Source organism: Talpa europaea (genome assembly GCF_964194135.1).
Source record: "Talpa europaea genome assembly, chromosome: 1".
In the NCBI taxonomy this organism is placed as follows: Eukaryota; Metazoa; Chordata; class Mammalia; order Eulipotyphla; family Talpidae; genus Talpa; species Talpa europaea.
The window spans coordinates 4772582-4800210 of NC_140073.1; the positions used below are offsets into that span (position 1 = coordinate 4772582).

At 61.7% G+C, this 27629-nt stretch overlaps 1 protein-coding gene across 12 annotated transcripts in view; it reads left to right on the forward strand.

Annotated features, from left to right (window-relative positions):
• Nucleotides 1-337: 337 nt before the first annotated feature.
• Nucleotides 338-27629, forward strand: part of NRXN2 (neurexin 2) — a gene marked incomplete at both ends in the record, with an annotated part of 84090 nt that continues 56798 nt past the window's right edge. For 3 of the 12 annotated variants that reach the window (XM_084252543.1, XM_084252546.1, XM_084252535.1), the window contains 6 exons: nt 338-1067; nt 11670-11687; nt 15853-15882; nt 17984-18055; nt 21889-22190; nt 27062-27085. In XM_084252543.1, coding sequence (XP_084108669.1) covers nt 338-1067; nt 11670-11687; nt 15853-15882; nt 17984-18055; nt 21889-22190; nt 27062-27085 — 1176 coding nt within the window. Of the gene's footprint in view, nt 1068-11669; nt 11688-15852; nt 15883-17983; nt 18056-21888; nt 22191-27061; nt 27107-27629 lie in introns of those variants that run through there. The other 9 variants (XM_084252542.1, XM_084252545.1, XM_084252536.1 and 6 more) reach the window with 7 other exon arrangements.

Consider the following 27629-nt stretch of genomic DNA (forward strand, 5'->3'; position numbering starts at 1 on the left):
TCCAGCTGTGGGCGCCCCAGGGGCGTGGGGAGACGGTCGGGGAGGGCTGCACGCCCCCCACCGCCTCACTGACCCTTCCTTTCTTTCCCACCCGCAGCCGCCCCTCCCCCTTCGTCCGTCGGAGCCCGCAGCGGGGGAGGGGCGCCGCCGCCGCCGGGGGACGCCCGCGCCTGGGCCTCCGAGCGCCTCGCCCCGCGGCCGGGCCCATGGCACAGTGAGGCGGCGAGACAGCCCCGCTCGGCGCGGGGGGCGCCCCGCCCCGTGCCCGCCCCATGAGCCCGCGGCTCTGAGGCCTGCGCGGGGCCGGGGGCCGGGCGGGGCCGGGGCCGCCGACGGCATGGCGCCCGGGAGCCGCCGGGGGCCGCCCGCGCCGCTGCCGCTGCTGCTGCTGCTGCTGGCCCTGGCGGCGGGCGCGGCGGGCCTGGAGTTCGGCGGCGGCCCCGGGCAGTGGGCCCGCTACGCGCGCTGGGCGGGCGCGGCGGGCAGCGGCGAGCTCAGCTTCAGCCTGCGCACCAACGCCTCGCGCGCGCTGCTGCTCTACCTGGACGACGGCGGGGACTGCGACTTCCTGGAGCTGCTGCTGGTGGACGGGCGCCTGCGGCTGCGCTTCACGCTCTCGTGCGCGGAGCCCGCCACGCTGCAGCTGGACACGCCGGTGGCCGACGACCGCTGGCACATGGTGCTGCTGACCCGCGACGCGCGCCGCACGGCGCTGGCGGTGGACGGCGAGGCCCGCGCCGCCGAGGTGCGCTCCAAGCGGCGCGAGATGCAGGTGGCCAGCGACCTGTTCGTGGGCGGCGTGCCCCCCGACGTGCGGCTCTCGGCGCTCACGCTCAGCACGGTCAAGTACGAGCCGCCCTTCCGCGGCCTCCTGGCCAACCTGAAGCTGGGCGAGCGGCCCCCCGCGCTGCTGGGCAGCCAGGGCCTGCGCGGCGTGGCCGCCGACCCGCTGTGCGCGCCCGCGCGCAACCCCTGCGCCAACGGCGGGCTCTGCACCGTGCTGGCCCCCGGCGAGGTGGGCTGCGACTGCAGCCACACGGGCTTCGGCGGCAAGTTCTGCAGCGAAGGTGAGCTCGGGCACCGGCCGGCGCGGGGGGCGGGGGGGGGCGGGGCGGGGAGGGCCGGTTCCCGGGCGGCGCCCGGCTCGCGAGTGCACCGGCCCGCGGGCTCGCGACTCACTCGGGCCGGGAGGGGCGCGGGAGGGGCGGGCCCTGGAGCCGCCGGCGCGGGGTCCTGTGGGCTTACCCGGCGGGGGGGGGGTCCCTGAGCTGAGGTCGGGGCGCAGGAGGCTGGGGTGAGGTGCGCCCTGGAGGGAGGGGCGGCCGCCGCGCTGTGGGCGGGGCTCTGGGGAGTGGGTGGGGCCTTGTGGGTGGGGCTGGGGGAATGTTAGGTCCGGGGGTCCTGGGAGCGAGTCCCGACGACAGCGGGTCGGGTATGGCGCGGGCTGTTCGGGGGTGATGAGTCTGGGAGGTGGGTCCCGAAAGGGCTCGCCAAGGGCCAGGCTCTGGGCCTGCAGGGGCGGGGCCTGTGAGGAAAAGCTCCGGGCAGTGGGCGGGGCCTGCTGGCGGATGGGCGGAGCCGGTGGGCGCATGGGCGGGGCCTGCGGGGGATGGGCGGGGTCTGCGGGGGATGGGCGGGCCTGCGGGGGGATGAGCGGGGCCTGCGGGCGCATGGGCGGGGCCTGCGGGCGCCTGGGTCCTGGAGGCCGAGGCCTTGGCCGCTGCAGCCGGGGGTACCGCGGGCGAGACCCAGTCGGGCGCAGGGCTGGGCGCGAGGGCGGCGGGCATGAGGAGAAGGCCGCGCGGTGTGGGGAGGGGAGTGGGGCCCGCCAGGCCGTGACAGCGCGCCAGGGGGGCGGGAACCGGGGTTTCTCTCTCACCTTGGGCTGGCAGAGCCCCCGGAGAATGCAGGGCGCAGCAGGGAGAGGGTGGCAGAAGCTTCCAGGCGCGTGATGAGGAGGAAAAGGTTGGGTGACAGGCCAAAAAACGGCTGGGGGTCTCCCTCCGGTGAGAGACCGGGTGGAGGACTCTTAAAATCGGAGCCCAGGGCAGCCCGGCGGGAGCCGGGCGGGCGGGGCGGGGCTCGCTCGGATCTGGAATGTGGACTTGCGTGTGGAGCGGGATTTGAGAGGCAGATTTAAGGGCACGAGAGGATCCGCCAGCCGCCCCGTCTCCCCCCTGCAAGAGGCAATGGGGGGTGAAGCCAGGGACAAGGTCGTGGGCTGTGCCAGTTCTGGGGCAGCTGTGGTTTTGGTGGGGATGGGGAAGAGAGAGACCCGCAAGGCACCTGTTGTTCTTGGTCTGCCTGGGGAGTGGGGAGGCGCCCCATCATCTGGGGGGCGGGGCATGTGCAGCTCCTTCATCCCTGCCCTGGAGAGGCAGTTTTGGGGACAGGTGTGTGCAGACTTGCTTTCCTTTTCCCTGTACCCCTAGCAGCTGTGGGCCACTTAGGGGTGTGTGTGCATGTGTGTGTGCACGTGTGCACGCGCCCCTCCAAGAGGGCGACCCTGGGACTGCTTTGGGGGTGGGTGTCCTTGTGGCTGGGAGTGTGTGGCAGCCACCAGAGCAGCCAAGTCTGCAGGTGTGTCCCTGGCTTTGGGAAGTCCCTACTGTGCTGGTGTTTTGCTTGCGTATCTGCAGTTGTGGTGGGGAGTACACAAGGCAGGATTAGGGGTTGCTTCTGTGGGGGTGTCTGTAGGAGGCTGTGGATGCTAGCTTCAGCAATTGTGTGCATTAAGTGAATCTCACGCCTTCTCGCCTCTTCCCCAAGGAGTTCAGGTGCTCCCTAAGCTGTGAAATGGTGTGTCTGGCTGCGTGTGGAGGCCCGTGAGTCTGGCAGTGGGTTTGTGATGTGTGAATGGGCTTGTTTGAATAGTTGTGTTTACAGAGCGATGTCCAGTGCCTACTAGAATGGGGAGTGCCAGTGTGAGCCGTGTGCCGGCGCTGAGTGCTGAGGCCAGGCCTGGCGAGACACCCCTACTCTGAGGAGCCTTTCCCCCCATGACCTTTAACTCCATTCTCTGTGCCCCCGGGCCCCTTCCCTGCAGGCCGTCCTAGGGAAACAGGACAAAGCACTCTTCTAACTTAGCGGAGGGGACATGTCAGCCGCTGAGAGGCTACCGTACCGGCTCCTGGCTGGCGGGGTCTTAGGTGTGTGTGAGGATGGTTGTGTGTATCTTCGGGGAGGGCTGGAGGCGTCTCAGATGAATGCGTCAGCTGTGTTGGGGCTGCGGAAGGCAGCTGCAGATCTGACCCAGCGTGTGTGTGATTCATGAAGCAGAGGGAACGGGAGCTCGGAGGTGGGTGCCGGGAGCTGCTCGGGCAGGTTGCCTGTGTGCCGTGTCTGCTGAGGGCGTGGCGCTTCGTCTGCGATAAAGGGCAGGGACGTGCATCTCCATATTCCCTGCACCTAATATAGCACCTAGCAGGCACTTGGTGGGTGTTTGATAAAGATCGGTGGGGTGAATGAGAGATATTAATAAGTGTTTGAGAGAACAGAGGCTTGGGGGTGAGGCGTATGTGTATATGAACATGTGTGTGTTCTCAGGTCTCGGCGGGGGGCACAGGAGCTGTGGGTGTCTGGAGGTGACAGGCACAGCGAAGGTCCTGCTGATTCCCCTCCCCACCCGTGACCTCAGTCCCTCTCTGCCCCCTTACTTCACCGGCAGTTTTTGTAATAGCTGGTGCTCATTACGCTTCTAGTGCATTCTCCTCCAGCCCGGGAGGACAGGGACCCGGGAGGAGAGGGACGAGCTCCGATCCCTTGGGTACTGGGGCTGGGGGAAGCCTGGCTCCTGGTCTCTGAGGCGGAGCCTGGGGTCGGAGACCTCAAGTGTCCTTGGAAGTTGCAGTCACTTCATTACCATCTGCTTTGAGTGCTGCTCAACATTTTCCGAAATTGAGGACTTAGTAGAAAGTCAGTAATTCACAGCACCCCTTCTAAATAGTAGTTCTTTTCATGTCTGTTTATTGTGAAAATAGATGACTCAAAGCTACTACGAATTCAGGAAGCTTTTAGATGACTTTGATGTTCTACTTGCCGTGGTGGTGAATCAGACGCACATTAGAACAAACAGCTTCACTCTCTACACACGACATACCAATCTGCCTTCAGGTATCAGGGTGACTGGGCTCCTGGGCCCTTTGGAAGCCTCGCTGCCTCCCCGGGGCTGTGGGCGCCCTCCCCCCCCAGTGACAGAGAATTTCCATGTTAGGAAAGTGCCTTTTTCACTTGGGGAGGGGGCGTTGGCACAGGTAATTGAAGACAGAGCTAAGTGGGATTAAGGGGCCTGTGTACCCACTGCCGATCATCTGCCAGAGCTGGGACAGAGGAGACCGGATTTTGTAGCAGAGTGCCTGGGAGCTCCACCCCATGCTGCTCACCTGTGAGCTAGGACTGAAAAGTGGTCAAGGCAGGAGGGTGTGCAGGTGTGCGAGGGCCACTTTCATTAAGGGGGAGAGATCTGTGAAGCTGGCGGGCATGGGTGTGCTCGTGGGGCAATGGCTCAGGCGTTGTTGGTGTGTGGTTTTTTTTTAAACTTTTTTTTAAGATTTATTTATTTATTTATACAAGCACTGGGTACAGTCAGAAGTGCGGGAGGGTGAGAGAATTCACCAGAGCCAGAGCGGGGAGCAGAGCAGGCAGAAGGACCGAAGCACACTGCTGAGGGGAGCAGCGGGCACGGCAGGAGGTCTGCGCGCCATGTGGGACCCTAGCCAGCGGCCAGGGATCGAACTGGCGCTGCAGAGGCTGCGGGCAGCTTTGCAGCCCAGCGCTCAACCGCTGCGCCACTCGGGAGGCCCTGTAGGTGTGTGTTTTGTGACGCTGTGGGTAATTTATTCAACGGGTAGTTAGTTACCAGCGCCTTCACTGTGCCGGGCCTTGTGATGGGGGCTGAAGGGTGTCAGAGATGAAGGTACAGTTCTGGGATTTGACCGTTTCATTGGGGAAGCATCTCGAAACGCCAGCCGGTGTGGGGCTGAGGGGAAATTCTGCCGCCAGACTGCAGTGACCTTGGGTTTAGCGTTTCTGCCTTGATTTCCTAATCTGTAAAATGGAGATAATAGTGGTACTTGCCTTATAGAGTTGTTATGAGAATTAAAGTCACATCAAGTGCTTGGAACAGCACCTGGTGTGTAGAAAATGCTCAATAAATTTAGCAAAAGAGCAGCATGAAAGGGAGGTGGCAGGGCAGTGTGGCTTAGTGGTTAAACCACAGGCTCCCGAGGCTCAGATCCGGGCTACCTCTGACTCCTCTGTGCCCTGAGCCTGTGACCTCAGCAGGACCTGACTTGCAGGCTGATGTTTCCTTCCCTGTAAAATGGGGCTAAGCCCTCCTGTTCCCCTCGCTTCTTTTGGGAAGTAAACAAGTCTGGTGCTTAGTAAGTGGGAATGGTAGTTACTTTACAAGCCAAGTGCTCTTGGGTTTTGAGCAAGGGGAGAGTTTATAAGCGGGGGAGTTGGGTAGCAAGCGCGTGCTGTTTAAGACTGACCTTGAAGGTTGATTTGTAAGCTTGGATAGGGGACGTCCCCTCAAGCAAAGGAAACAATGAGAAGGAAGAGGGGGTGGGGTGGGGGTGGGGGGAACGTGTGTCATGTTCGAGGGGACCCTGGGGATGACGGGGAAAATGGTGGGATCTGAAGCGGGAGCAGCCGTGGAAGCCAGGGCTCGGCTTTTTGACTTGACTCTGTGCTGGAGGCTGTGGAGAGAGCCTCGGCCCGTGGGCCACAGAAGAATTTTGGGCAGGTGTGTGGGTGCGAAGAGCTGTGCTTCGGAAGCTGGGGTGAAATGTGCTGTGGATGCTCGGGGAGGATAGCTCAGGAGAGGGCTGGAGGCCGGGGACTGGGGTTGTCTCTGGCGGTGGTGAGGAGGGGTGGGGGTGATGGTGGGGAGAGCCTGCACCCAGGCCTAGGCTGCGGCCTCGGCCTCTTGGGGCCCGTGGGGGACAGCTCAGGGAGGAAGAGGTTTCAGGCCAGAAGGATGGAGTTGGGCAGGAGAGCAGGCGTGGCCGCTGCTCAGCACACGTCGCGAGTTGCGTTCGCGTGCCCCTGCCTGTGTCGTCCCAGCCGAGCTGCCCGGGTTTTTAAAAAGGTGAGACCAGACTTTGAGCTGAAGGCGCAGCTGTGCTGGAGGCCTGGGTGCCACGTGCGTGGAGAGGTAGTACCCGAAGCCCTGGGATCCGATGAGATGGCTGAGGAGAAGGTGGGCAGACTCCAGAGAGGAGCGTGCAGTTGGGAGGAGGGGGGCGAGGTCTGGCCGCAGACTCAGAGAAGGAGCAGTTGGAACAAAAGGAGACTTGACGGCTGTCAGGGGAGAGCACGGGCTCACCGCCAGGGCTCTTTTATCCCTTTTAGGCCTCATGGCCCCCGGCCCGAGTCGGAGTAGCTGGTGTCTGAGCCCCGAGCTGACCCCCGGCCCGATGCCCCCCTCCTTTCTCCATGCTGCCTCCAGAAAGGAAAGCAGTCAGCTGTGTCCATTGATTACCTGTGTCTGTCCATTACCTGAAAACATCAATTACCTGCATTTGGTTTATTGGGGGGATGTAGGGACCCCTTTCATCAGAAACCAGTAGCCAGCACTTCCCTCAGCCACAGCGTCTCGCTTCAGCCAGTATGGGATGGGCGTGCTCCTACCTGCCGGTCAGTTGTCCCCGCGCCGAGAGAGCGCCCTGGAAATCCACCAGTGGAGTCTCTGTCTTCGGGAGCCCCAGGGAGGAGCTCACCCTGGAAAGCGGGGGACTTGCCCATAAGTGAAAACACATAAGTCACCGACACTGGAAACATTTTGGGTGGAAATTTTTCTCAAGTATGTTGCCTCCGTCTCTGCCTCCCTGAGCATAATATTTGGAAAGTGATTTAACCTTTTCCGGATGACTCAGGGTGTCGTGATTCCCCTCAGGTATTGCCCGGGACTGTCACGCAGTGGTTGCTTCCTTGAGGTTCCTCCCCGCCTGAAACGGAGCCGAGCGTGGTGCGTTGGGTGTTTGATCGGCTTTTCTTAGTTTCTCCACCCCCACCCCAAGGAGGAGTTGTCAGGTAGCGACCGCATCCATCTGCCGCCTTCCCTCCCTCTCCCTGCTCGTGGACTTGGAAACCAGCCTCCCCGCTAGTTGGATTCGAGGCTCCCTATGAGAAAACAGCAGCTTTTAGCGTGTAACTGTTAAAAGTTGGTTTCGACTGCTCAGAACTTGTTCTTTTGCTCTGGTCTTCGCCACCGTCCCTGGGTGGCGTCCCTGGTCACGCGGGCAAAGCTACACCATCGATGCCTCTGCCAGGTGGGTCAGACCTGCGTGTGACAAAGCTGAGAAATGAGAGCCACAAAAGCCGCAAAAACTCTGTCAGCTCCAACATCCCACATTTGGGGGCCTTGCTGTTTCCGGGGTTGGAAATGGCTCCAAGCAGAGCAATATGGGTCACTCAAGAGAGAGCACCCAGGGCCTCCCCTGGTGGTGCAGCGGTTGAGCGCTGGGCTGCGAAGCTGCCTGCAGCCTCTGCAGCGCCGGTTCGATCCCCAGCCACCGGCGAGGGTCTCACATGGCGCACAGACCTCTCCTGCCGTGCCCGCTGCTCCCCTCAGCAGTGTACTTCATCAGTCTGCCTGTTCTGTTCCCCGCTCTGACTCTGGTGAATCCTCTCACCCTCCCGCGCTTCTGACTGTACCCAGTGCTTGTATAAATAAATAAATCACTAAAAAAAAAAAAAAAAAGAGAGAGAGCGCGCACCCAGGTCAGTGCTCCCGAGGGGAACCTCACCTGGCAGAATGGCTGTGAGAAGGGCTGCCTGGCTTTGAGCCGCGGCTCTTCTATGCACTGGCCGTGTGAACGTAGGCGTGTTACTCAATCCCGTTGTTCTTCAGTGTCCTACCCCGTAAAATGGAGAATCTAATGTAGTGGTAAGGATGTATGGAAATCCTTGACAATGTGCCAGGCACTATTCTAGCTGATCAATAAACATGGTTACAATTATTAATCCTAGTGATCAGGGAAGGCTTCAAGGAGGAAGTGAGACTTGGCTGGATCTTGAAGGATGGCTGAGTGAGATTTGTGGAGGCCAAAAGGAAAGGGCAGGACTCCCCCTTCAGGAAAACCTCCTGCACGAGGAGTCTCGGGGTGAGTTGAGTTTATCGGGGCGGGGGTTACTGGGGAGACCAAGATGGTCGTGCTTTGTGGGAATCACCTCAGAACCCTGAAGTCAGCTTCTAGAATTCTTGACTTCAGGGCCCAGAGTGCAGCTCATTGGAAGTTTTAAAACCAGACAGCTGTGGGTGCAGGTTTTGGCAGCCCCTCACCAGCTGCCTGCCCTTACTCCGTTCTTTCACTTTCGGAGCCTTGGTTGCCCCTTCTCTACCGGGGACAAACAGTAGTATCCACTGATGAGGTGGTGGCGATGTGATAAAACAATGGGCGAAGTGAGCCAGGCACACTCGAAGGACTCAGTGTGAGAGGCGTCGTCTGTCACTCATTCAGCAAACACAGGCAAGCCTTTCTCGGAGCCAGGACCAGTGCAAACAATTGCAGAGATGAATACGATATTGTCCTGGCTCTGGGGTGTCTCGCCATCCAGCCAGGAAGCAGGCATGGGAACATGACTTGAAATGGAGATCTGATCAGTGAAGTGATCACACTATGTGCACACGGACACGGGCACCAGGATGGAACGGCCGCTGTCTGGGAGGGCCGCTCAGCACACGGACCTGGCTTCCAGGAAGGGCCAACTCTCCCGGGCAGCTGGGGGTGAGAGGAACGGGGATGCCGAAGAGCCCTTCAAGTCGAGGGGACAGTAGGGGCAGAAATGTGGCCCACTGGGAATCTGGAAGAAGTCGGGGGTGGCTGGAGCCTGGATTGTCCAGGAAAGGAGGGTGCAAGGAGGCACGTTCCAACCTGGGGCGGGCTTTCCGGAGCTCGCCCTGGAGCTATAGGGTGGTGACGGGTGGACCATGTTGGCGCTTGGTGGACTAAGAATAGCAGGATGGAAGACTCGACTGAAGGGGGAGGACACGAGGTTTATTCATGCTCTGAGGAGCGGATCTGAGGAGGGGCTGGCCTAGGGGCTGTGCTGGTGGGGATGGAGGCATGGAAGGGTTTCTAGAAGTTTCATTTAGTTTTTAGAGTCCGAGAAGGTGAAATTGATAGGACTTGGTGATGGGTGTGGAAAAAGTACAGGGCCGGTTTCTGGCGCCCACCCTGACAGGAGAATGCAGGCAGGAGAGGGAAATTAGGTCCATTTTGGGCGTGTTTAGGGGAGAAGCCCCCAAGGACCCAGATGCACATCTCAGAAGCCAGGTGGGTGTACAGCTCAAGAGCACAGAAGAGAGGCGTGTAGTGGAGCTGCTGGAAAGTTCGGATCATGTGCACATGCGTGTGCATGTGAGTGTTGAGGTGCAGCTGACACCGGTGCTGAGCCAGCACGGGTATGGGCAGGGAGACCAGCTGGAGGAGGCTGTTGCTGCACTGGGGTGAGGGGTGAGGATGTGGCTCTGATGATGCAGGAGTGCAGTGGACAAGGCAGAGAAATTGCATGTCCCCGGGCAAGTTTCCTTTCCTATGCAAAGGAAACAGGTAACACCTCCAGTCTGGTAGCTGGCTTTGAGGCCGGCCCCTCCTGGCACAGGGCAGGCTGGTGGGGGAGCTCTCCCGAGTCTGGCAGAGTGGGAGGTAGGGGTAGGGGTGCGCAAGCAGTGTTGGTGGGAGCAGTGCCTTCGCTAAATGCAGGGAAACGGGCACCTTGTGGTGGGGGGTGGAGGAGAGGCTGAGGCCCTAGTGGTGGAATTTGGATGTCAGAAGCTGTCTGAATAGTTGCTGGGTGAGCAGGTGAGGGTGGGGAGGACTCAGGACTGGCACCTGGGGAAGAGCCCAGGGCTGCAAACATAGGTTTGGGAGTCCCTGAGCCACAAAAGTGAGCTATTGCCGAGGGAGGCGGGAGGAGCGTGGAGGGTGTAGGACTGAGCCTGCAGGGGCACCGATAGCCTGATAGCCTGAGGGGGGCACAGGTGCCGAGGCAAGAGCAGCAGTGGGGGAGCCAGCCAGTCTCCAGGTGCATCTCGGAAGCCGGGAGAGGCTGCCGGCAGCTTGGCTGTGGCCTCTTGAGCACAGCCGGGCCTCGTGGGCGGCAGGCGGGTGCATTTTGAAATGGCCGCCATGTCTGCTTCTCTGGAAACCACCCGGCCTCCTTGTTTGTAAAGGTGCCGGGGAGAGGCTGGTGCTGACCCATCAAAGCCTTCGTCCTGGGGCCAAAGAGACCCCACCCGAGACCCCAAGGGTTTTTGAGGCCCCGCTGCCCTCAATGCAGTGTTTCTGTTTACTTAAGACAGTCATTGTGCACACAGCTTTTAGGGGTGCAGCTGGCAGCTGGCAGCTCTGTGTTGTAGAGAAGTGTGTTTGTAACACATGGGGCTGTGTCAAGGCCTGTGTGTGTGTTTCAGTTTAGAAATAGGGGGGATCAATGGGTTGATTGAGGGGTAGGTGAGAGGCCGGCAGGAACCTGGAACTGTGTTCCTGGCCGGTGCGAGTCCCAGCTGCCGAGGGGGTGCAGGGACGTGGTGGCGTGTGCACCCCGTATTATGTAGCAGATTGCTGTGCAGCTATCGATTTCGAGTGAGCCGTGGACGTGCATCGTGGGGGTGGTACAGGTGTGATAAATGAGTGTGTTTCTGGAGTAGCGCTAACCTCCCGAGCACCGAGGCGCAAAGAACAAAATGAGGCAGGAGGTAGGAGCAGCCGTGCGGTGTGCGCTGAGTGGCTGCGTGTGGTGTGAGTCCCGGGCACCTGTGTGTGTGTGCGCCCCCACTAGTCCAGGAGGCCGGGAGGTTGTGCTGCTGGGGCTTCATCCAGAGGCCCCCGGTAGGTAGGTGGGCCTGTCGGACGTTTGGAGAAGGGGCGGACTTGAGCCTGGCCTGCGTGAGGGCTGGTCGCCAGTTGAAGGAAGTGCCTGCGCCTCTCTTCCTTCCCTCTTCTCTCTGGACACTCAGGGCAGGCCTGCAGGACAACAGTGGAGGGCTGACTGCCCTCAGGCTGGGGTGTAACCAGGGGGGCCAGCAGGCACGTGACCCCCCAGTCTGGGTGCATGGCCTCACCCACCAGCTAAGGCGCCTTTATCCTAGACTCAGACCCGGAGCCCAAGGGGGCCTCGAGCCAGCTCGTCCACCGCTCCCATTTTCGCAGGGGAGCGGTTGGGTGACTGGGGTGGGAGTCACACAGCCCTTGGGGGTGGGTGCTGGGTCCTGGGCAGGTGCTGGTGGCACGTGTCCTGGGTGCCTATGTGTGTCAGTGTGACACTGGGCGCCTGGCCCTGGTAATCTGGGTGCGAGCATCCCCAGCTGTCTCCGAGATGCCTGGGGGGGGGGGGCAGGGAGGAGTGCAGGCACAAGCTGGGGAATCTGGGCGCCTGCTGCCTTCTGGCCCTGCCTCCATTTCCCCGCGTGACCTTGAGTTGCACTTCCCTGCCTCAGACTCCTCGATGGAACACGAGGTGGGGGTCCTCTTGGCTGGTGTGACCTCGGAATGGGAGGGACTCCATGTGTCTGTCTTCACCCCAGCTGAGTCTTCCAGGGCAGGAGCCTCATGCCCCAGCCCGGGTGGGTCCGCCACACCCCTTGGAACCCCGGCTAACGACCCTCCTTTTCTTTCTCTCCTCCTGCCTCGCCCCTTCCTGAACCTGCGGCCGGCCTGCAGAGGAGCACCCCATGGAAGGTGAGTCCCCCGTCTGGCCGCTGGGGTGGCGGGCCTGTCGCCGTGGGGCTCTGTGCGGGGGGTGTGGTTGGCCACCTCAGGGCTCCCTCCTGCCCACGCGCGGGCCCCCTGGGTGGATGTCTGGTGTCCTCTTGGCCGCCTCGCCCCACCTCTGGCCCGGCTCCTCTTTAGTGCTTTGCGGGAGAGCTGCCAGGCCCCTGCCGGCGTGGTCTGCCTCCCTCCATCCTCAGCGAGGAGCTGGGGTGGGCAGGAGGATGGGCCGGAGGCTTCTGAAGTGCTGGCGTGCGTGAGCTCACCCTGCTTTGCCCGGCCTGCCTGGGAAGCTTAGGCCAGGCTGCTGGGTGGGCCTGGGGCCGAGGATGGAACTCGGGTCTGCAGTGCAGCAGGGTCCTGGGGCCAGGCGTGTGGGTGCGGCTGAGCGCCCCGCCCCAGGGGCTGCTGGGCAGGGTGGTCGCGTCTCCCTCAGCCCGACCCAGGCCCCAGGGAGCCGGCCTCGCTGGGGGCTTCCCCGCGTGCTCCCGCCCCCTGTCTGGTTGCCTTCTCTTTCTCTGGGTCTGCCTTTGCCTCTTCTCCTCCAGGGCTCTGTCCCTGCCCTCTCTCTGTCCCTGTCCTTTCCCAGCCTCTCTTCAGGCTTCCCTCTCGTCTTGCTCCTCCCGGTGCCCTTTCTCTCTTCAGGAGGACGGGGTCAGAGAGGGGGCCTGGCGCGGCCGGTCTAGGCTGGAAGGCTGGGAGGGCTGCGAGCTCGCACAGCCGCCTCGGAGGAGGCGGGCAGCCGGCGGGTGGGGGACGGCAGGGTCCACCCCAAACCTGTCCTCTTCCAGAGCAGGGGTGGGCGGGATTGGGCAGTGCCCTGGGCCTGCGTAGGCCCCGGATGCAGGTCCTGGGCAAGGGAGCAGGAAGGGCCCGAGAGTGGGGCTGGAACCCCGTTTTCCTCGTGGTGCCCACGGTTTGGCTTCTCTGTCTCACTGGCGTGTCCCCCGGCCCGGCAGGCAGGTGCGTGCGTGTGCGCGTGCGCATGGTGTCTGTCTGTCCCCGTGTGCTGTGTCCGTGCACCTGTGTGGCCCTCTGTGGGTCCCTGTGGCCTGGCCCCCGGCCCCGCAGCCTGCAGGGCGTCTGCATCTGTGTCTGCATCTCCGTGTGCCATGTTTACCTCTGTGTGAGAGACAGAGGGAGCGTCTGCCGTCTGGGTGGACTCAGCCTTCTGAGGCCTGGAGATAAGATTTAGTGCTGATGTGACTTTTACTTGCTCTTGATGTCATGTCTCCTCCGGAACAAAGGCCGAGAAGGAGGGAGGAAGAGAGAGAGAAAAGGGCGGAGGAGAGAGGCTTGGGGGAGGCAGATGGGCAGGAGGGAGGAGAGGGGTGAGTCCAGGAGGGACGGTGGGGTGGGGGGGCAGCCTGGCCGGAGCAGGAAGCAGGAGGGTGGGCTTGGGGGGAGAAGTGAGCTGGAGGTTGGAGGGGAGGAAACAGCCCCGCAGGATGGACGGGGTGGGAAGGCAGCTGGGCTGTGGGGAGCGTGTGGGATGGGACTGGGGGTGCCAGCTTGTGTTCCTTGGGGCAGCCTGGTGCTCTGCTGATTGGGATGTGGCGCTCTGATGCCTGCCTGGCAGTGGTGGTGCATGTGTGCCTGTGTGTGTGTGTGTGTGTGTGTGTGGTGTATGTGTGTGAGAGAGAGTGAGAGAGACACACGTGTCTGCTTGTGTGTCTTGAGGTCTTGTCCCCTCTCCCCGGCTTCCTTCTCCTGAGACTGGGCCTTGTGGGTGTGGGTAGGACAGTGGGGGACAAGACTGAAGGTTTGGCAGGTGGTGGTCTTGGGGTGGGTGGGGGCCCTTGGGGGCGTTACATCTGGACTCTTAGGCCCCCGGTGCACCTTCACCCACTTCTTCGTCCCCCCTCCTGTGCCCCCGGCTTCTTCCCTGGAGTCCTTCCCTCCCCAGGCCAGTATCTCATTTTGGGGATCCCTGTGGCCCCACCTCCTCTCCTCTTGTAGCTGGGAGAGGAGACCCAGATCCAATGCCTGGGGCCCTTGGTGATGTCGGCTCACTGCCAGCCTCTCCCCTGTGGTGGGGGAGGGCTGGTGCCACAGGTGGGGGAGGGCACCCCGAGGTGGGGGCCGGCGCCTAAGGAGGGAGCGGAGATTTCAGGCTGGGGGAGGCAGGCTCTGGGGAGAGCCCCTGAGGTGGGGTTGGGTCAAGCCTGGGGACAGGGCAGGGAGCCGGCCTCCCCTTCACCAAGATGGCTGGCGCTGTCACGCCTGAGAGAGCGGAGCAGCTGGTTGCCGTGGTGACAGAGGGAGAGTGTCGCATGCTAATGAGGCCAGCCAGCGCTGGGCAGTGGAGGGTCTGCCAGGGCCCGGCCTGCCAGGGGAGCTGGCCTGCGGGGCCAGTGGGCGGCCTCCAGGGCCCGGCTCCTGGGCCTGGAATCCAGGTGGGAGCCTGCAGCGAGGCGCTTTCTCTCAGGAAGGTGTGGCTGAGGGCTCAGGGCTCTGGGCTTAGGGGCCTTGGGAGAGAACTTTGGTAGTTCTTGGGGCAAGGGCTGGGGGCCGTTCAGTGAAAGGAGTAAGACTCAGTTGAACACCTGTGTCGCCCCAAGAGCTGTGCTGGCCCCAGGCAGCTCTGAGCAGCAGAGGCCCCTCCCTCCACTGGTCTCAGGCCCAGAGATAGGGCGAGACCAATGCCGGCGAGAGAAGGGAACCTGCCCACGTCCGCCTGGGCCCTGGGTCCTGCCCTCCCCGGCCCCCTAGCTGTCCTTCCAACCAGAACCCAGGTGTCCTGGCCCTCGGCTTCCTCCGAGACACCTGGAACCTCACCCTAGACACCCCATCCTGGTCTCCGCTTTCTACCCTGGGACCACGTCTCACCTCCGGGCCACTGGGTGGTCCCCGGGGAGACCTGGTCCTGGGGGCTGCCCTCTCCCTCCCTCTTGCCTAGACAGGCAGGGCAGGGGTGGGAGAGCTGAAGCTGGAGGCCTGTCTGGTCATCTCAGGAGCCCTGGGGTCTCGGCCCAGCTCTGGGAAGGAGCTTTCCTTGGCCAGGGCCCTCCGGGGGCTGGGAGGCTTGTCCAGTGGGCCAGAGTGTCTCCTCTAAGGCGAAGGAGCCCCGGGTCAGGGCTGGGCAGGCTCTCTCCAGAGGCCAAGGCGACCCTGGATAGAAGTTCAGCTGGTCTTGTTCTCAGACTCAGATGCGGGGCTTCTGTTTTCTATGTTCAAAATTCAGCTTCAGGTCACCTCGGAGAGGGCTGGTCAGAGCGGAGGCCCGCAGGATCTCAAGAGGCTGGACCTCTTGCCTGTGTCTGGGCTGTCCTGACCCTCCCTGGGGCGAGGACAGGTCTCCCTGGGGGGGAGGATCCGGCCCCCGACCTTGCTAGACTCCCTAGATTCTGTCATCTCCCACCCGCTTCTGCTCTGACTTGGCCCCCCCCGAACCCCAGTTTCCTTGTAGAACCCAGGCGTGCAGGATGCTTCCCACCCACACAGGCCTCGTGGGGGAGGCAGGCGGAAGGGCTGGGACTGGACAGACGCCCCCACCCCAAGCCCCCTCAACTGGGGTTCTCCTTTGAGGCCCACGGGCCCCCTCCTCTGCCAGGGGCCCAGGGGCGCGGGGGCCGGGGCTGGGGCGGTGGAGGCCCCTGGCCCGCTCAGCAAACGCTAACAGGACACGCTCTCTCTCTCCAGGTGGCTTTGATTTTTGTGTCGTGTTTTATTTTCTCCTCCATCCGAATCGTTTTTTCTCGTTGACCGTTTTTTTTTCTCTCCGCCTCCCGGAAGAAAAAAAAAAAGAAAAAAAGAAAAAGGAAAAAGCAGCCCCCCAGCCTCCTGCTTCTCCTCCTTTTCCTTTTTTTTTTCCGGCAAGAAGAAAAAAAAGAAACCAAAATCTCCTCTCCCCTGCGGTGCCCCCCCCTCTGGTTCTGCCCCCCCTCGGTGGCCCCCCTCTCTCTCCCTCTCGTGCCTCCACCCTCTGTCCGGCATCGGGCCCCCCTCCTCAGCTTCCGGGCTGGGGGTGTCCCCCGATGTCTGTCACAAGTTAAACAGGGTTTTTAAATTGTGGCAGCAAGAGCTTCTTCTCCCCTCTCTCTGGCTGATTTTGATGACTCGTTGTTTCTTTGTTTCTTTCTTTTTATCTTTTTTTTTTTTTCCTTTCTTTCTTTCTCTCCGCCCCCTTTCCAAGGTCCGGCTCACCTGACGTTAAACAGCGAAGGTATGGTTTGAAGCTCTGGTTTGGTTTGGATTGGATTGGATGGCCCCGACCTGCGCCTGGATTTTCTGTCCTCCTCCCTGCCCCTGCCTCCACCTGCCCCGCCCCCTCCCCGCGCTGCCGCTCCTCCCCTGGGGGTGGGGGGTCCCTCCCTGTCTGTGCTCCCCGCAGCGCCCTCCATCCGCCCTCATCTCTCCTTGGTTTCTGGCATCAAGAGATGTTTGAACTCCTGCCGTTGTCTGGTCTCCTTTTTCCGTTTTCCTGGTAACGTTGCTGGTTTATTTTGCTTTTTCTTTCTCATGCTGGTGTTTTATTTCTTTCCACTCATTCTGATCATTCTCTCTTTTCTGTGAACCCAAATGCAAAGAGAAAAGCGCAGGTCGGGGGAGCAGCCTCATCCCCCTCCCCTGCTGCTGCTGCTGCTGCGGGGGCAAAGCGGGACCGAGGCTGCAGCCCCCTCAGCCGGCCCACTGCACGCCTCCCTGCGCCAGCCCTCCCAGGGCTCTCGGTCCTGTTTCACAGAGAGGGTGTTTAGGCCCAGAGACGTGCAGTGACTTGCTGCCCATCCACAGCCTTTAACCTCGGCCCTGTTAGGCCTGCTCGGCTCTCTTCAGCTGACCAAGTCACTACCATCTTGAAAAGCCCTGGTCTTAAGCAAACCTAGAGACAGAGCCCAGGAGCCCTGGCTGGTCCCCAGCTCTGACCCCCCAGCCCCTCCGTCCCTGACTCCCAGCTCCAGCACTCGGCCTTCCCGACCCTTCGGCTGGCCCCCCGCCCCGGCCACCCCGCGCTGGCCACCCCGCCCTGGCCTCCACCCTCGGCCAGGCGCCTCTTCCTTGGGGATGGGGTGGCCCTTAGCCTAGAGACGGCAGGATGAAGATTGGGCTTCAGGGAGAGACTCAGACCTGGATTGGGGCTGAATTTAGGTCTGGAAGGTGGGTTCTTGCAGAGGGGTGTGAACTTATGGCCAGAAATGGGGGAGAGGATATTCCCCGTGGGGGCTTAGGGCCTGGTCGGTTTCCTCACATCCTTCTTGCCTCTCCATGCCTGGTTCTGGGGGTGCTGACTGGGCTCATTCTTGTCATAGATGAAGGCCTGATGGCTCCCAGGAAGGTGCCCCCATGTTCCCCACCTGACAGTTCCACGGCTCAGGAGTTATTCCAGCTCCAGTTCTGGGGCTTTAGGGTTAGGGTGGGTTTGGAGCCCACTAGGGACCTTCCAACTAATTCTCTGGATCCCCCCATCCCGAAGCCATCCCGTGGGTGTGGCAAGCGGCACAGGAGTGGGGCAGGTGCTGAGTGTACAAGGTCATGGGCAGGGGATGGACCTAGCCATGGCCACACGGGCCTGTGGGGGCCGCTGGGGAGGAGGCCTGGGCGGGAGGGCTGAGTAGAGGGTGGTGGGCAGTGCGCCCTGAGAAAGGCGGACCCCATATGTGCTGAGCTCCAGCCGGGCGGGCCTCCCTGGATGTGGGCAGCCTTGCCGAGGGCACCATGGAGGGACAGAGAACCAACAGAAACCCTGGCCCTGCCCTTGGGAAGCCCCACAGTCTGGCTGGCAGAGAAGTGGATGCAGGTGACACTTAGGACTCACTGTTGTGGGGGAGCCAGGGGCAGGCAGCAGACTGGGTTGGCCTCGAGGACAGGCAAGGACAGAGTGGGGGTTGGGGTGTGAACGGGGAGCTTTTGGAGGAGGGGTGCTTGTGTCAGGCCTTTGCACAGTGGAAGAACATGAACTCTGCAAAGGTGTGTCTGCGGGGCAGGGTGAGCAGGAAGCGGCGTGGGAGCCCTGGGGCCTCTGTCCTGGCCTGTTGCATGCTGTTGGGCATAAGGGGCTCCCGAGCCCGCAGCCAGGCCTCTGCTCCGCCCCCCAGTCCTCCCGCTTCCGCTTCCCGGGCAGAGGGTGGAGATTGGTAATGGTCTGAGTCTGATGGAGTCCGTGGGGCCTGTAGTCCTGGATTCCTTCCCTAGAGGCCCCCAGGCAAGTGAGAACCCACAGCATCCCGTGACCCCCGACTCTCCAAGCAGGACCCCCATTGCCTCAGGCTCGGGTGGGACTGATTGGGTAGCCCCCTGTGCCTGACCCCCCAATTCTGCTTCTCCAGTAGGGTCCTTACTGTTCTCCGAGGGGGGGGCCGGGAGAGGAGGAGCCGGCGAGGTGCACCAGCCAACAAAAGGTCAGTGACCCCACGCACCCCCCAGAAAGCCCATCCTCACGCCCCACAGGCTACTTGCACTACCTGGGGGGCTGCTGAGTCAACAGAGGTGCATCCCCCTGTACCTCTCCAGGCCCAAGGGGACTGGTGGGCCCCCACTCCCAACTGGCCCCTGTGTCGAGGGCCACTAGCCTCCATTTCTTTTCCAAAGCCCAGCTGACCCAAGGGCCTCTTTCTAGAACAAGGATGTCTCTGGCAATTGTCCAGGCCCGTGCCTATAAGGTGTCCGTTTTGCTGGTGGTGTGGCCAGGCAGTGGAGGCCCCTCCTCCATCACTAACTGTCAAGTACTGGAGCCAGCTCGGGCCAGCCCAGGGCCGTTCTGGCTGGAGACGTGACATTCATGGAAGGCGTTGCTCACAGGCACCCCCTAAGTGAGCTGCACCCTGTGTGGGGGCCCAAGGCCGGGTTATAGACGAGGCAGCTGACTCGTGCCAGCTCCAGGCTGGTGCATCAGCCTGTCCTGGGCTTCTTTCCACACTGAGGCTGCCTCTCTTAGGACACTGTCTTTCCAAAGAAGCTTCCAGGGCAGTTAGCAGCCCCTCAGCCGAACACCGGGGCGTCGAGTCCCGCCGGCTGCTTCAGGACGCTCTGTTCTGCCGGCCTGGATCCCCGCCATCCCGCCCTCTCCCCAGCTCTCTGCTCTCTCTTTGAGCTGACGCTTGAGAAAGCAACCACACTGGGTGTCTCCCCTGAGTTCCCCGGCCAGACCGGGCCCTGCGGTGTGTGCCCTGGCCCCACACATCAGTCACGTTGCCCATCACCCTCACCGTCACCGTCGCTGCCCCCGAGGACGGTGAGGGGCTTTCCTGCGTGTGCCCCGCGTCACGTGGGCTCAGGGAGTGTGTTCGGACTGGGCGAATGGCCTGTGTTCTCCAGGGCTCACTGAAGGTCTAACAAATAACCACCGCGAAGCGGGGCCCCGAGAAGTCTACAGACAGTGCAGGCTTTGTCCAGAGGAGCTGATTTATTCCTTGATCGAGAGAGCGAGGCCCTGCTCACAGAGTCACACACCAAAGGGCCATTTATTCGGGCCGCGGCTTACAGCCTCGGAAGCCGCACCCGTCCCTTCTCCTTCCAGATGCCCGCGGCACCTGTGAGGTGGCGGGTGATTAGCCCCTTCTCTGGAGGAGAAAGCTGGGGCTTAGAGATGCTCCGGGGGGCCAAGGTCGGGGAGCGGGTGGAAGAGCCAGCGCGCGTGGCCAGGTCTCCTTTCTCGCATCACACTTCCTCTCCGGGGAGCGGTACAAGATGTTACTAGGCAGTAAGTGCCAAACGAGCAGAACAGACAGCTGGAGAGCAGGGAGGGGCTGGCGGGTGCTGGAGGCCTTCCCAGAGGGGACTGTGAGCTGGGGGGCAGCTGCTCTGTCCCTCATGGCACTTGGAGACCCAGAGCCACAGCAACGGGCCTCTCGCCATGTTCAGCTGGACTGGGGACACTGTGGGCCTCCAGCTCCTCCCCGCTGGCCGAGAGAGAGTGTCAGCCCTTATGCCTCTTCCCTGGAGCTGTCACTGCTGCTCAGACGGGCTGGAGATGGAGTTCCAGGGTGGTCTGCGGGAGGTGGGGGACAGCGCCCCCTGGTGCTTCAGGCCCTCCCAGAGCTGGCTGGCCCCTGGCCATGCAGCCCCCATATCCCTGCCCCTAAAGGGCACACCCAGATCTCTGGTCCCAGGGGGCCCTGCTGCCCCCCTCCCCTCCCAGGGCCTCAGGTGTTCAGGTAAACATTTGTTCATCTCTTTGCTGTCCCTCTCCAGCCCCCTCGGGCTCCCCGGGGCTGCTCCCTGCCTCCGGGCCCGTCTCCCAGGTCTCCGGGCTGGGGTTGGCTCTAGGGCAGCGGGCTCTGCTTCCTTCCCCGGGGATCGGAGGGGGATCCGAGGCAGAGCGGGGCGCCCGGCCTCCACCCGCTTGCTGGGGTGGCAGCGCTGGCCGGCCAGGCCCGCCTCTCTCCTTTTCACTGCTGCTTTTGTTCTGTCCCAGTCACTTTTTCACGTGGTTGCCTTGTTCTCGCCTTTCTTTCTGCTTGACGCTGCCTTTAATGATATTTTCTGTGACTGCAGTGAAGGTGGGGGAACGGGAGGGGAGGCCTGACTTCGGGGAGGGACTCGGACGTGTGGCAAACCCAAGGTCAAACATGTTCCCTCCGCTGGTCCTTGAGACCCCGGCTCTGCCAGCGCCTGGGCAGCAGGCCTGGTTGCTATGGAAACAGTGGGGCCCCGAGGAAGCCTTGGCTTCTGTTCCCTAGAGGTCCCTGTCCCCCTGTCCTTGCTGGTCCTCGCCCCCTCCCCTCTACCTGTCCCCTCCCGCCGCTCCTGTCTTCCTGTCTTTATCCAGGCGGCCTCACTCCATCCCCCACGGCTCCTTGCAGCTCCGCACCTTCTCCACCTTCCTGATCCCCACTGGTCTATCTTTCGCCCCCTCCACTCCGCCTTCCCCTCACCTTCTCCTCTGCCCTCTGCTTGACACCCCATTGCTTTCTGACCCCCCACTAGGTGGGTAGGGGGCGGGGTGCCGCTGTCCCGACATAGCCTAGGCCCCCATGACGTTGGCCGCTCCATGGCCTCAGGAAACCGGCCCTTGCCAGCTGCAGCGAGTGCAGTGCCAGGCTCCGGGGCAGCAGCTGGTGCCTTGGCATCCGGAGGCAGTGAGGACGGAGCCTGTGGGCAGCCTGCCCGGAGGGAGAGAAGCAGGGCTGTTGTATGCTGGGGCGGGGCCTCTGCAGAAAACACGCCCAGAGCTGCCACCCTCCCCTGTGTGGGGCCCCCTGGGGGCCTGGCCCTGCGGTGGACCTTCTGGGTGGGGTGGGTGGGCACCTTGGCATTGCGCCTGGTCCTCCCTGGCCGGGGTCTGTGCTGAGAACTCCCGCTATCCAGGAAGGGCTGGTGCATCCGCCTGTCTCTTGTGAGCTTGTGCCGCCGTGTGCTGCAGCGAGCGGGTCCCGTCAGCCCACATCCTCCACGCCCAGCCACCACCCTCCCACCAGCTACCCCATTACAGAGGCTAAAACTCCCCCCACCAGTTATTTCTGCTTCTGCTTGCAAAGTGCGCGTGGAGGGAGCCCTGTGCCCACACTCACCCGCACAGTGCACGCACATGTGCACACGCAGGCACATACACGTGTGCTCAGGAACCAGGCCTGCCCCAGCCACCTGCCTGCGCCATCACCTTGGCCCATCTGTGTTGTGTTCAGGACAGAGTAGGAAGGCGGGGTGGGGCCGACAGCTGCCCGGTGGCCGCTGGTCCCGTCGCCTGCCCTGCGTCTCCCCTGCCTGCCCCAGCCCACAGCTTCCCAGTGGCCAAGCTGACGCTTGAGAAAGCAGCCACTGTGGGACATGCACTCGGGGCCGCACGACAGGCCAGCTCTTCTGTCCCCTGGGGCGAGGTTGGGAGCTGTCCCCGGGCACCGGGAAAGGTCAGCGCTGGAGAAGAGGCAAAAGTAGATGGGGTGCCCTTGGCACCCCATCTGTGGAGCCTGTGGGCAGCCTCCCCTTGGTTAGGGGGGTGGCAGTGGGGAAGGACACAGAACTGCTCTGCTGGCCAGGTGGCAGCTTAATTGTCAGCTGTCCGTGTGAGGGCCATTAGCCACCTCTCGCCGGGGAAATGGACATGGAGGAAGCTGCCTTCTGACGGCGGAGAGGGCAGGGTCCCCAGAGGCGGGCGAAGGGGCAGGGCAGGGGCTTGCGGCGGGGTGGTGGGCGCCCACGCCAGGGCCTGCGCAGTGACTGGCGGGCTCGCGGCGGGCCTGGGGCGTGCGACCCCACTCAGCTGCTCCCTTTCCCCTCGCCGCCGCCCGTCCAGGCAAGGAGGAGTTTGTGGCGACCTTCAAAGGCAACGAGTTCTTCTGCTACGACCTGTCGCACAACCCGATCCAGAGCAGCACCGACGAGATCACGCTGGCCTTCCGCACACTGCAGCGCAACGGGCTGATGCTGCACACGGGCAAGTCGGCCGACTACGTCAACCTGTCCCTCAAGTCCGGGGCCGTCTGGCTGGTCATCAACCTGGGCTCGGGAGCCTTCGAGGCCCTCGTGGAACCTGTGAATGGCAAGTTCAATGACAACGCCTGGCACGACGTCCGGGTCACCCGAAACCTGCGCCAGGTAGGGGCAGGAGGGCCGGGCCCCACGGGCTGAGCAGCAGGGCCGGCGGGCAGGGCGGCCCAGAGTGCGGGGGCTGCAGAGAGGCTTGGCTGAGCCTAAGGCCCAGAGGGCTGGCCTCCCTTTCGTGGTAGCCACGGGGTCTCCAGATTGGAGGCTGAGTGACCCGGTGATCTGACTGGGGGCGGGGGTGAGGCAGTGCCTGGTCCCGGGGTGCTCTGGGGTGGGGAGACACTGTCTGGTGTGGCATCCCTACAGGAGGGCGGAAGGCACACAGGAAAGCCTGCGGGCGTGGGGTGGATGTGGCTGCCCTCAGCGGCCCTTCCGAGGAGGGTCAGAGAAGGTGGAGGTGGCCCAGGACAGGAGCTGGCGCTTGCTCCCAGAGCCCTCTCTTCTCCCTTCTCATCCTTCAAAGGAGCGCAGTCCGCCCTCTCCTGCCCTTCCCCTGCTCCCCGGTCCCTGCGCGACCTCAGAGGCTCTTGAGTCTGCCCTGCAGGCAGGACAGGCTCCTCTTGGCCGGCTGTGCCCCACGGCTGGTGTTCCCAGGCTCGCCCCCTGGAGAAGCCCCTGCTCCTGGCATCGGCTCTGGCCTCGGCCTGGTGGTCTCTCTAAGGCCAAGGGTGGCCTTTGCAGGTGGGGCCCCTCCCCAGCCAGGTTCCCTCCTGCGGCAGGGTCCAGGCAGACCCGGCTTTAGAGCAGGACCGGCGCTGGGCCTCCACGCCAGCTCCCCCTCCACCACCCAATGCCGCTCCCTGACTCAGCACCTGGTGCCCAGGTGCCAGGCTGTGGCTCATCCTCTCTCTTGGATCCCTGCTCTCTTGCCGGTGGCAGGAAGCTCCTCCAGCGCCACCTCTTGCAGGCTAAATGCTCCAGAAGCGCGGTGCATCCCCGCCGGAGCAATCTCTTGGTCTGCAGCCCTTCTTGTCCTAGTTACCGTCTCTGCTGCCTGGGTGCCGGCAGATCTTCTGTTGTCTCTCCTCCCCCTTCCTTCCTCTGTGGGGTCAGGATTCCGGCTGATCCCGCACTCCCCACCGGCGAGTGATGATCTGATGGGGATTTCTCCTCACCTGGAGCTTCCCCCTCGCTGGGCGGCCGCGTGACTAACCCTGCACGCCTTCCCCCGCCTGCTCTAGTTGGGCTCCTTCCATAGTGCCTATTCTTAGTGCTCTGTGTACTGGAGGGTGGCGTGCCTGGTGGGGGAGGTCCCCCTCCAGGCGGTGTCCCTCTTCCTGTCACACTGGTTGAAGCGCCCAGAGTGTTGCCACCACTGTCTGAGCAAACCTGAGCGTGTCATGGACATGGGTCATAAGTTTGCAGGACACATGCCTTTTACGGTGGTGGGGGGATTTCCTTTGAGCGCTTCCTGCTGCCTTTCCTTCCCCAGGACTGGCGCTGCCACCCCACACTGCCTTCGGCAAGATGCTGCCGGCACAGAGTCCCTGCCCACAGGCCTTTGGTCAGCGACTCTGTGTGTGTGCTTGCTGGGTGCAGACGGGGGAAAGGGCTGGTTCCTGCTCTCCCCAACCTTCAGCTTTTGGGGAGACAGCGAACAGACCCAAGCCAGGCCAGGGCCAACTGAGAGGCAGAAACAGTAACCGTTTGAGGAGCTCAGAGATGGCCGAGGAGGGAGAGGTCTGTGGCTGGAGGAGACGCCTGGCCTCAGCTGCACTGGGGGTGGATGGCGACCCTGCTGGGCTGGGTTCTAGCCCTTTCCAGCTGTGCGGGCCATTTCTCTCCTCTCCTAGATGGCCAGCGCCCAGGGCTCCGTCGCCAGCAGTGACTGGATGTCTTTAGTGGCCTTCCTAGGTTTTTGGGGCTCTTTCTTGAAGAAGCCAGTGGGCAAGGTTTTGGACATCAGGATGACCAAGCAGATCTCTCATGCGGGCACCAGCCCTCTCTTGTCCTCTGGAAAGAACTGTTCACTTTCCTGGGCGGGCAGGCGCAGGCCTATTCCAGGACTTGTCCCTCTTTGACAGTTTCTCCCTGGCTCTGTACCTCTCCCCTCTGCCAGCCCCTCAGTTCAAGGGTCTCATTTCTCTTGTCTCATCTGATTTTCCTAAGTCCTGTGAAATGGGTGAGGGGGAAGGTGGGGAGATTCCCATTCTGCCTCTGAGGAAGTTGTCCAGGCAGCGCATGGTGGCACTAGAAGCCCTTCTGACTCGAGTCGCTCCATTTCTCTGCCTCCCAGCAGCTCCAGGTCACGCCAGCCTGTGTGGCTGGTGCAGCTGTGGCCACAGCTGGGCTGGCAATCCCAGGTCCTGAAGTCATCTGAGCGTTGGGCACCCCCCTCTGAAGCGGGGCCTTCAGAGTGGGTGGCTTGCCTCCTCTTGGTTTGAGCTTCTCTTGCTCAAGCGCCACAGGGGTGGCCTTGGTCGGCTTTTGTGATCTATGCGTGTCAGCTCCCTGCTGGCTTTCTTGAGGGGCCAGAGCTACACCTGGAGTTCAAAGTGAAGACGGGGGCTTGTCATGCCTGGCCTCTCCCACCTCTGCCTTGCTGCCCCATCGTGCACTGTCATTCTCGGGCTCCAGGTCGCAGGGAGAGGTCTTCAGTGCTTTTGGCGGCCTCAGCCTTCCGGAATGGCCTTTGGGGAGGCTGGGCCGCCAGGGCTACGGCCTGCTGTCAGGGCCGCCAGGAAGGCCGTCTAGCCTTTGTCCCCATGGCACGATCATCAGGGTTCTGGATCTGCCCTCCGGGTGGTGGGGCCCATCCCCCCCCCCACTCCAGCCTCCTCGGAAGACGGGTCCCTTGGCCCAGCGGTGGGAGGGAAGCCCGGGCCGCTCCTCCCTCCAGCTCGTGTTCGGCAATCCACTCTTCTCATTGAAAATGAAAGTTGAAAACTAGTTGCTTGCCTTAGTCTCCCCAGCGAGTTCAAATTAAAAACAAGTAGTTGGGTTCCCCCGTCTTACTCAGCGCGTGAGCCCGAGCAGCCCTGCCTTCCAGCTGTTCCGTCCGGGCTGGCCGGGCCGTCCTTCCCGGCAGCTTCCGCATCGATAATAATTAATGTCGGCCATTCAGCACGCCTGGCTGCTCAATATCAGTGTCTTTTGCCTTTAATTTTATGAGCCCCTAGTTAGCTGTCCTGCTGGGTCCGTCTTGGGTCCTCTGGCTGCCACCCCTCCAGCTCCATGGCGGCCCTGAAATACCCCTCCTTTTCACGTCACCCTCTCGGGGTGCACTTCAGGGACGAGCAGTCTTAAGCGAATGTCCCTCCATCTTGACCCCCGAGGGGAAGCTGCCTCAGTCCTTTTCCGCCTCCTCCCCGGAGACCAGGGTCCTTTTGCAGGTGCTGGTGGCTGCTGTTTTTGGCCACGCGAAGAGAAATTAAACGTAGAGCTATGTGGGGGTGAGGCCTCCTGAGGCTGCTGTAGAAAGCTGGTTTTTAGGGAACAGTAAGGGACTGGAGGCAGCTGGGCCTCTGTGTTTCATTTCATGGCAGGGGTGGGGGGTGGATTTCTGGTGCTGGCTGTGGGGAGTGGAGGTCAGGGGGGCGTGGGTGGGGGCTGGCTGGCTGGGAAGCCTCACCAATCCCAGCGACTTGCAGGGGTGGGGGATACTTAATTCTGGGAGCGGAGGCTGACTGGCCAGAGGAGCAAGAGGGAAAGAGTGTGGTGGTTAAAGAGCCCGGAGAATATTTGGGGGAAATGTGGGCTCTGAAAGGTGAAGTGAAGCAGGAAGGGGGAGTCAGCTCTGGTGGGAGAGGGTACGGAGAGGGAGGAGGGCTGGGGTAATTAGAGGTGATTTGAGAGCCAGCCCTTTCGAAGCCCACGGAGGGCAAGGCCTCTTTTTCCCCGTTCTGGTGGCGACTCACCCTCTCCTTTCTCCAGGAACAGAAGCAAATAAAAAGGAGCTCCCCTCCCCCCTCCATGGCCCCCTGAATCCATTTGACTCTTCCCCATCTCCAGGAGAAGCAGACACCCACACCCCCTCCTGTGTTCCTTGGGAAGCCCTCCCCATGGCCACCGAGTGAAGTGACTCTCAGTCTGGCCAGTTCTGCGATGTCCCAGGGGCCTTGGGCACTCTTCTCGCAGCCTGACAGCCAGCTGGCCCATCCCCAGTCAGTTAACCCATTACCTCGACATGGTCACTGGTCAGCCAGTTGGCCAGCACCAACCCACTCCACAGCCAGTTCTCTGGGAAGCCATCTGGTCGGCCAGTTAGCCAGCAAGCCCCGCGGTCCATCCCCCCAGCCAGTGGCCCACCCCTTTCTCACACCCTTGCCCCCACCCTCCTTCCCCTCAACTCCCTCACATTTCCACCTGTAGGACTTACTAATACCGCATAACTGGGTCTGCTTCTTAACCCCCCGCCTTCCCTCTGTCACCCTCTGTTGGAAAACCTGTGAGCGACTCTGTGTGTGTTACTAACACGCTTATAACCCAGGGGGCCAGGGGCTGGGCAGGGACAGGTGGGGCAAGGTATGAGTGAAAAACCGAACTAACCTTTCTGTTTCATCTGCGGAATGTCGGCCATCTTTAAGTCTTTGCTTTCTTGGTCCAGTCCTTTATTCTTTTCCTCTCTACTAACCAAGGTCTTTAACTGTTGCCCTTCTCCGCAGCGGGTCCTCCGGGAGGGGGCTGGGCCGAGGAATCCAGAGGGGCAGGGGAGAGACTGGGAGAAGGGATTCGATTTTCCTGTGTGTTTTATTTCTCCCTCCCCGTTCTGATTTCCTTTTCTTTGAACAAAAGCCTTCCGCTGAACCGAGGGGGGGGGGTGTGAACAAACAACCAAATATATATGGATATATATTTTTCCTCCTTCCTTGAGTTTTACAGTTGGTCATTTTATTTTTCTTTTCTTTTCGTTCTGTTCTTCTGTTGTCTTCGTTTTTGTTTTTTGTTTTTTCCGACCCCCCCCCCCCCCATCTCCGGTGAAGCACGCAGGGATCGGACACGCTATGGTAAACAAACTGCATTATCTGGTAGATATCACTCTAATTGTCTTACCGTTTGGTTTGCCGTGGGTTTTTTTAACTGTTCGATTCTCCCTCTTTTGTTTCCTTTCCCATTTGGTTTCGGTTCTTCTGCTTTTCCAACTGTTTTTTTGTTTTCATTTTTTTTTCCCCCGTGTCCTGGACAATCTGCAGACTTTGCTTCTCTCTCCTTCAGTTTTCGTCTTTCCCTTTTCTTCTTGTTTTGGTTCCAAGTCAAATCCAAAAGACAAATGGAAATCGAGGAATTTGGCCTGTCCCTGCCCTAATTCCGGACTCTTGGACTCAGATTCCTGGCGGGACAGGCCTGGGGGCAGGCGCCAAGCTCATCGGCTCTGGTCAGACCAGCCCCGGTGCCAGGCCGCTTGTTTCTATCGCTTTATTTTCTTCCTTTTAACCCCCTGCCTCGTTTTTGTTTTTGTTTTTTTTCTTTTGATTTGGTTTCTTTCTTGGTCTCCTGAAAATCCATGGAAAACGCCATCCCACGACATGCTGCGCTCTGCTCGTGGCCCCA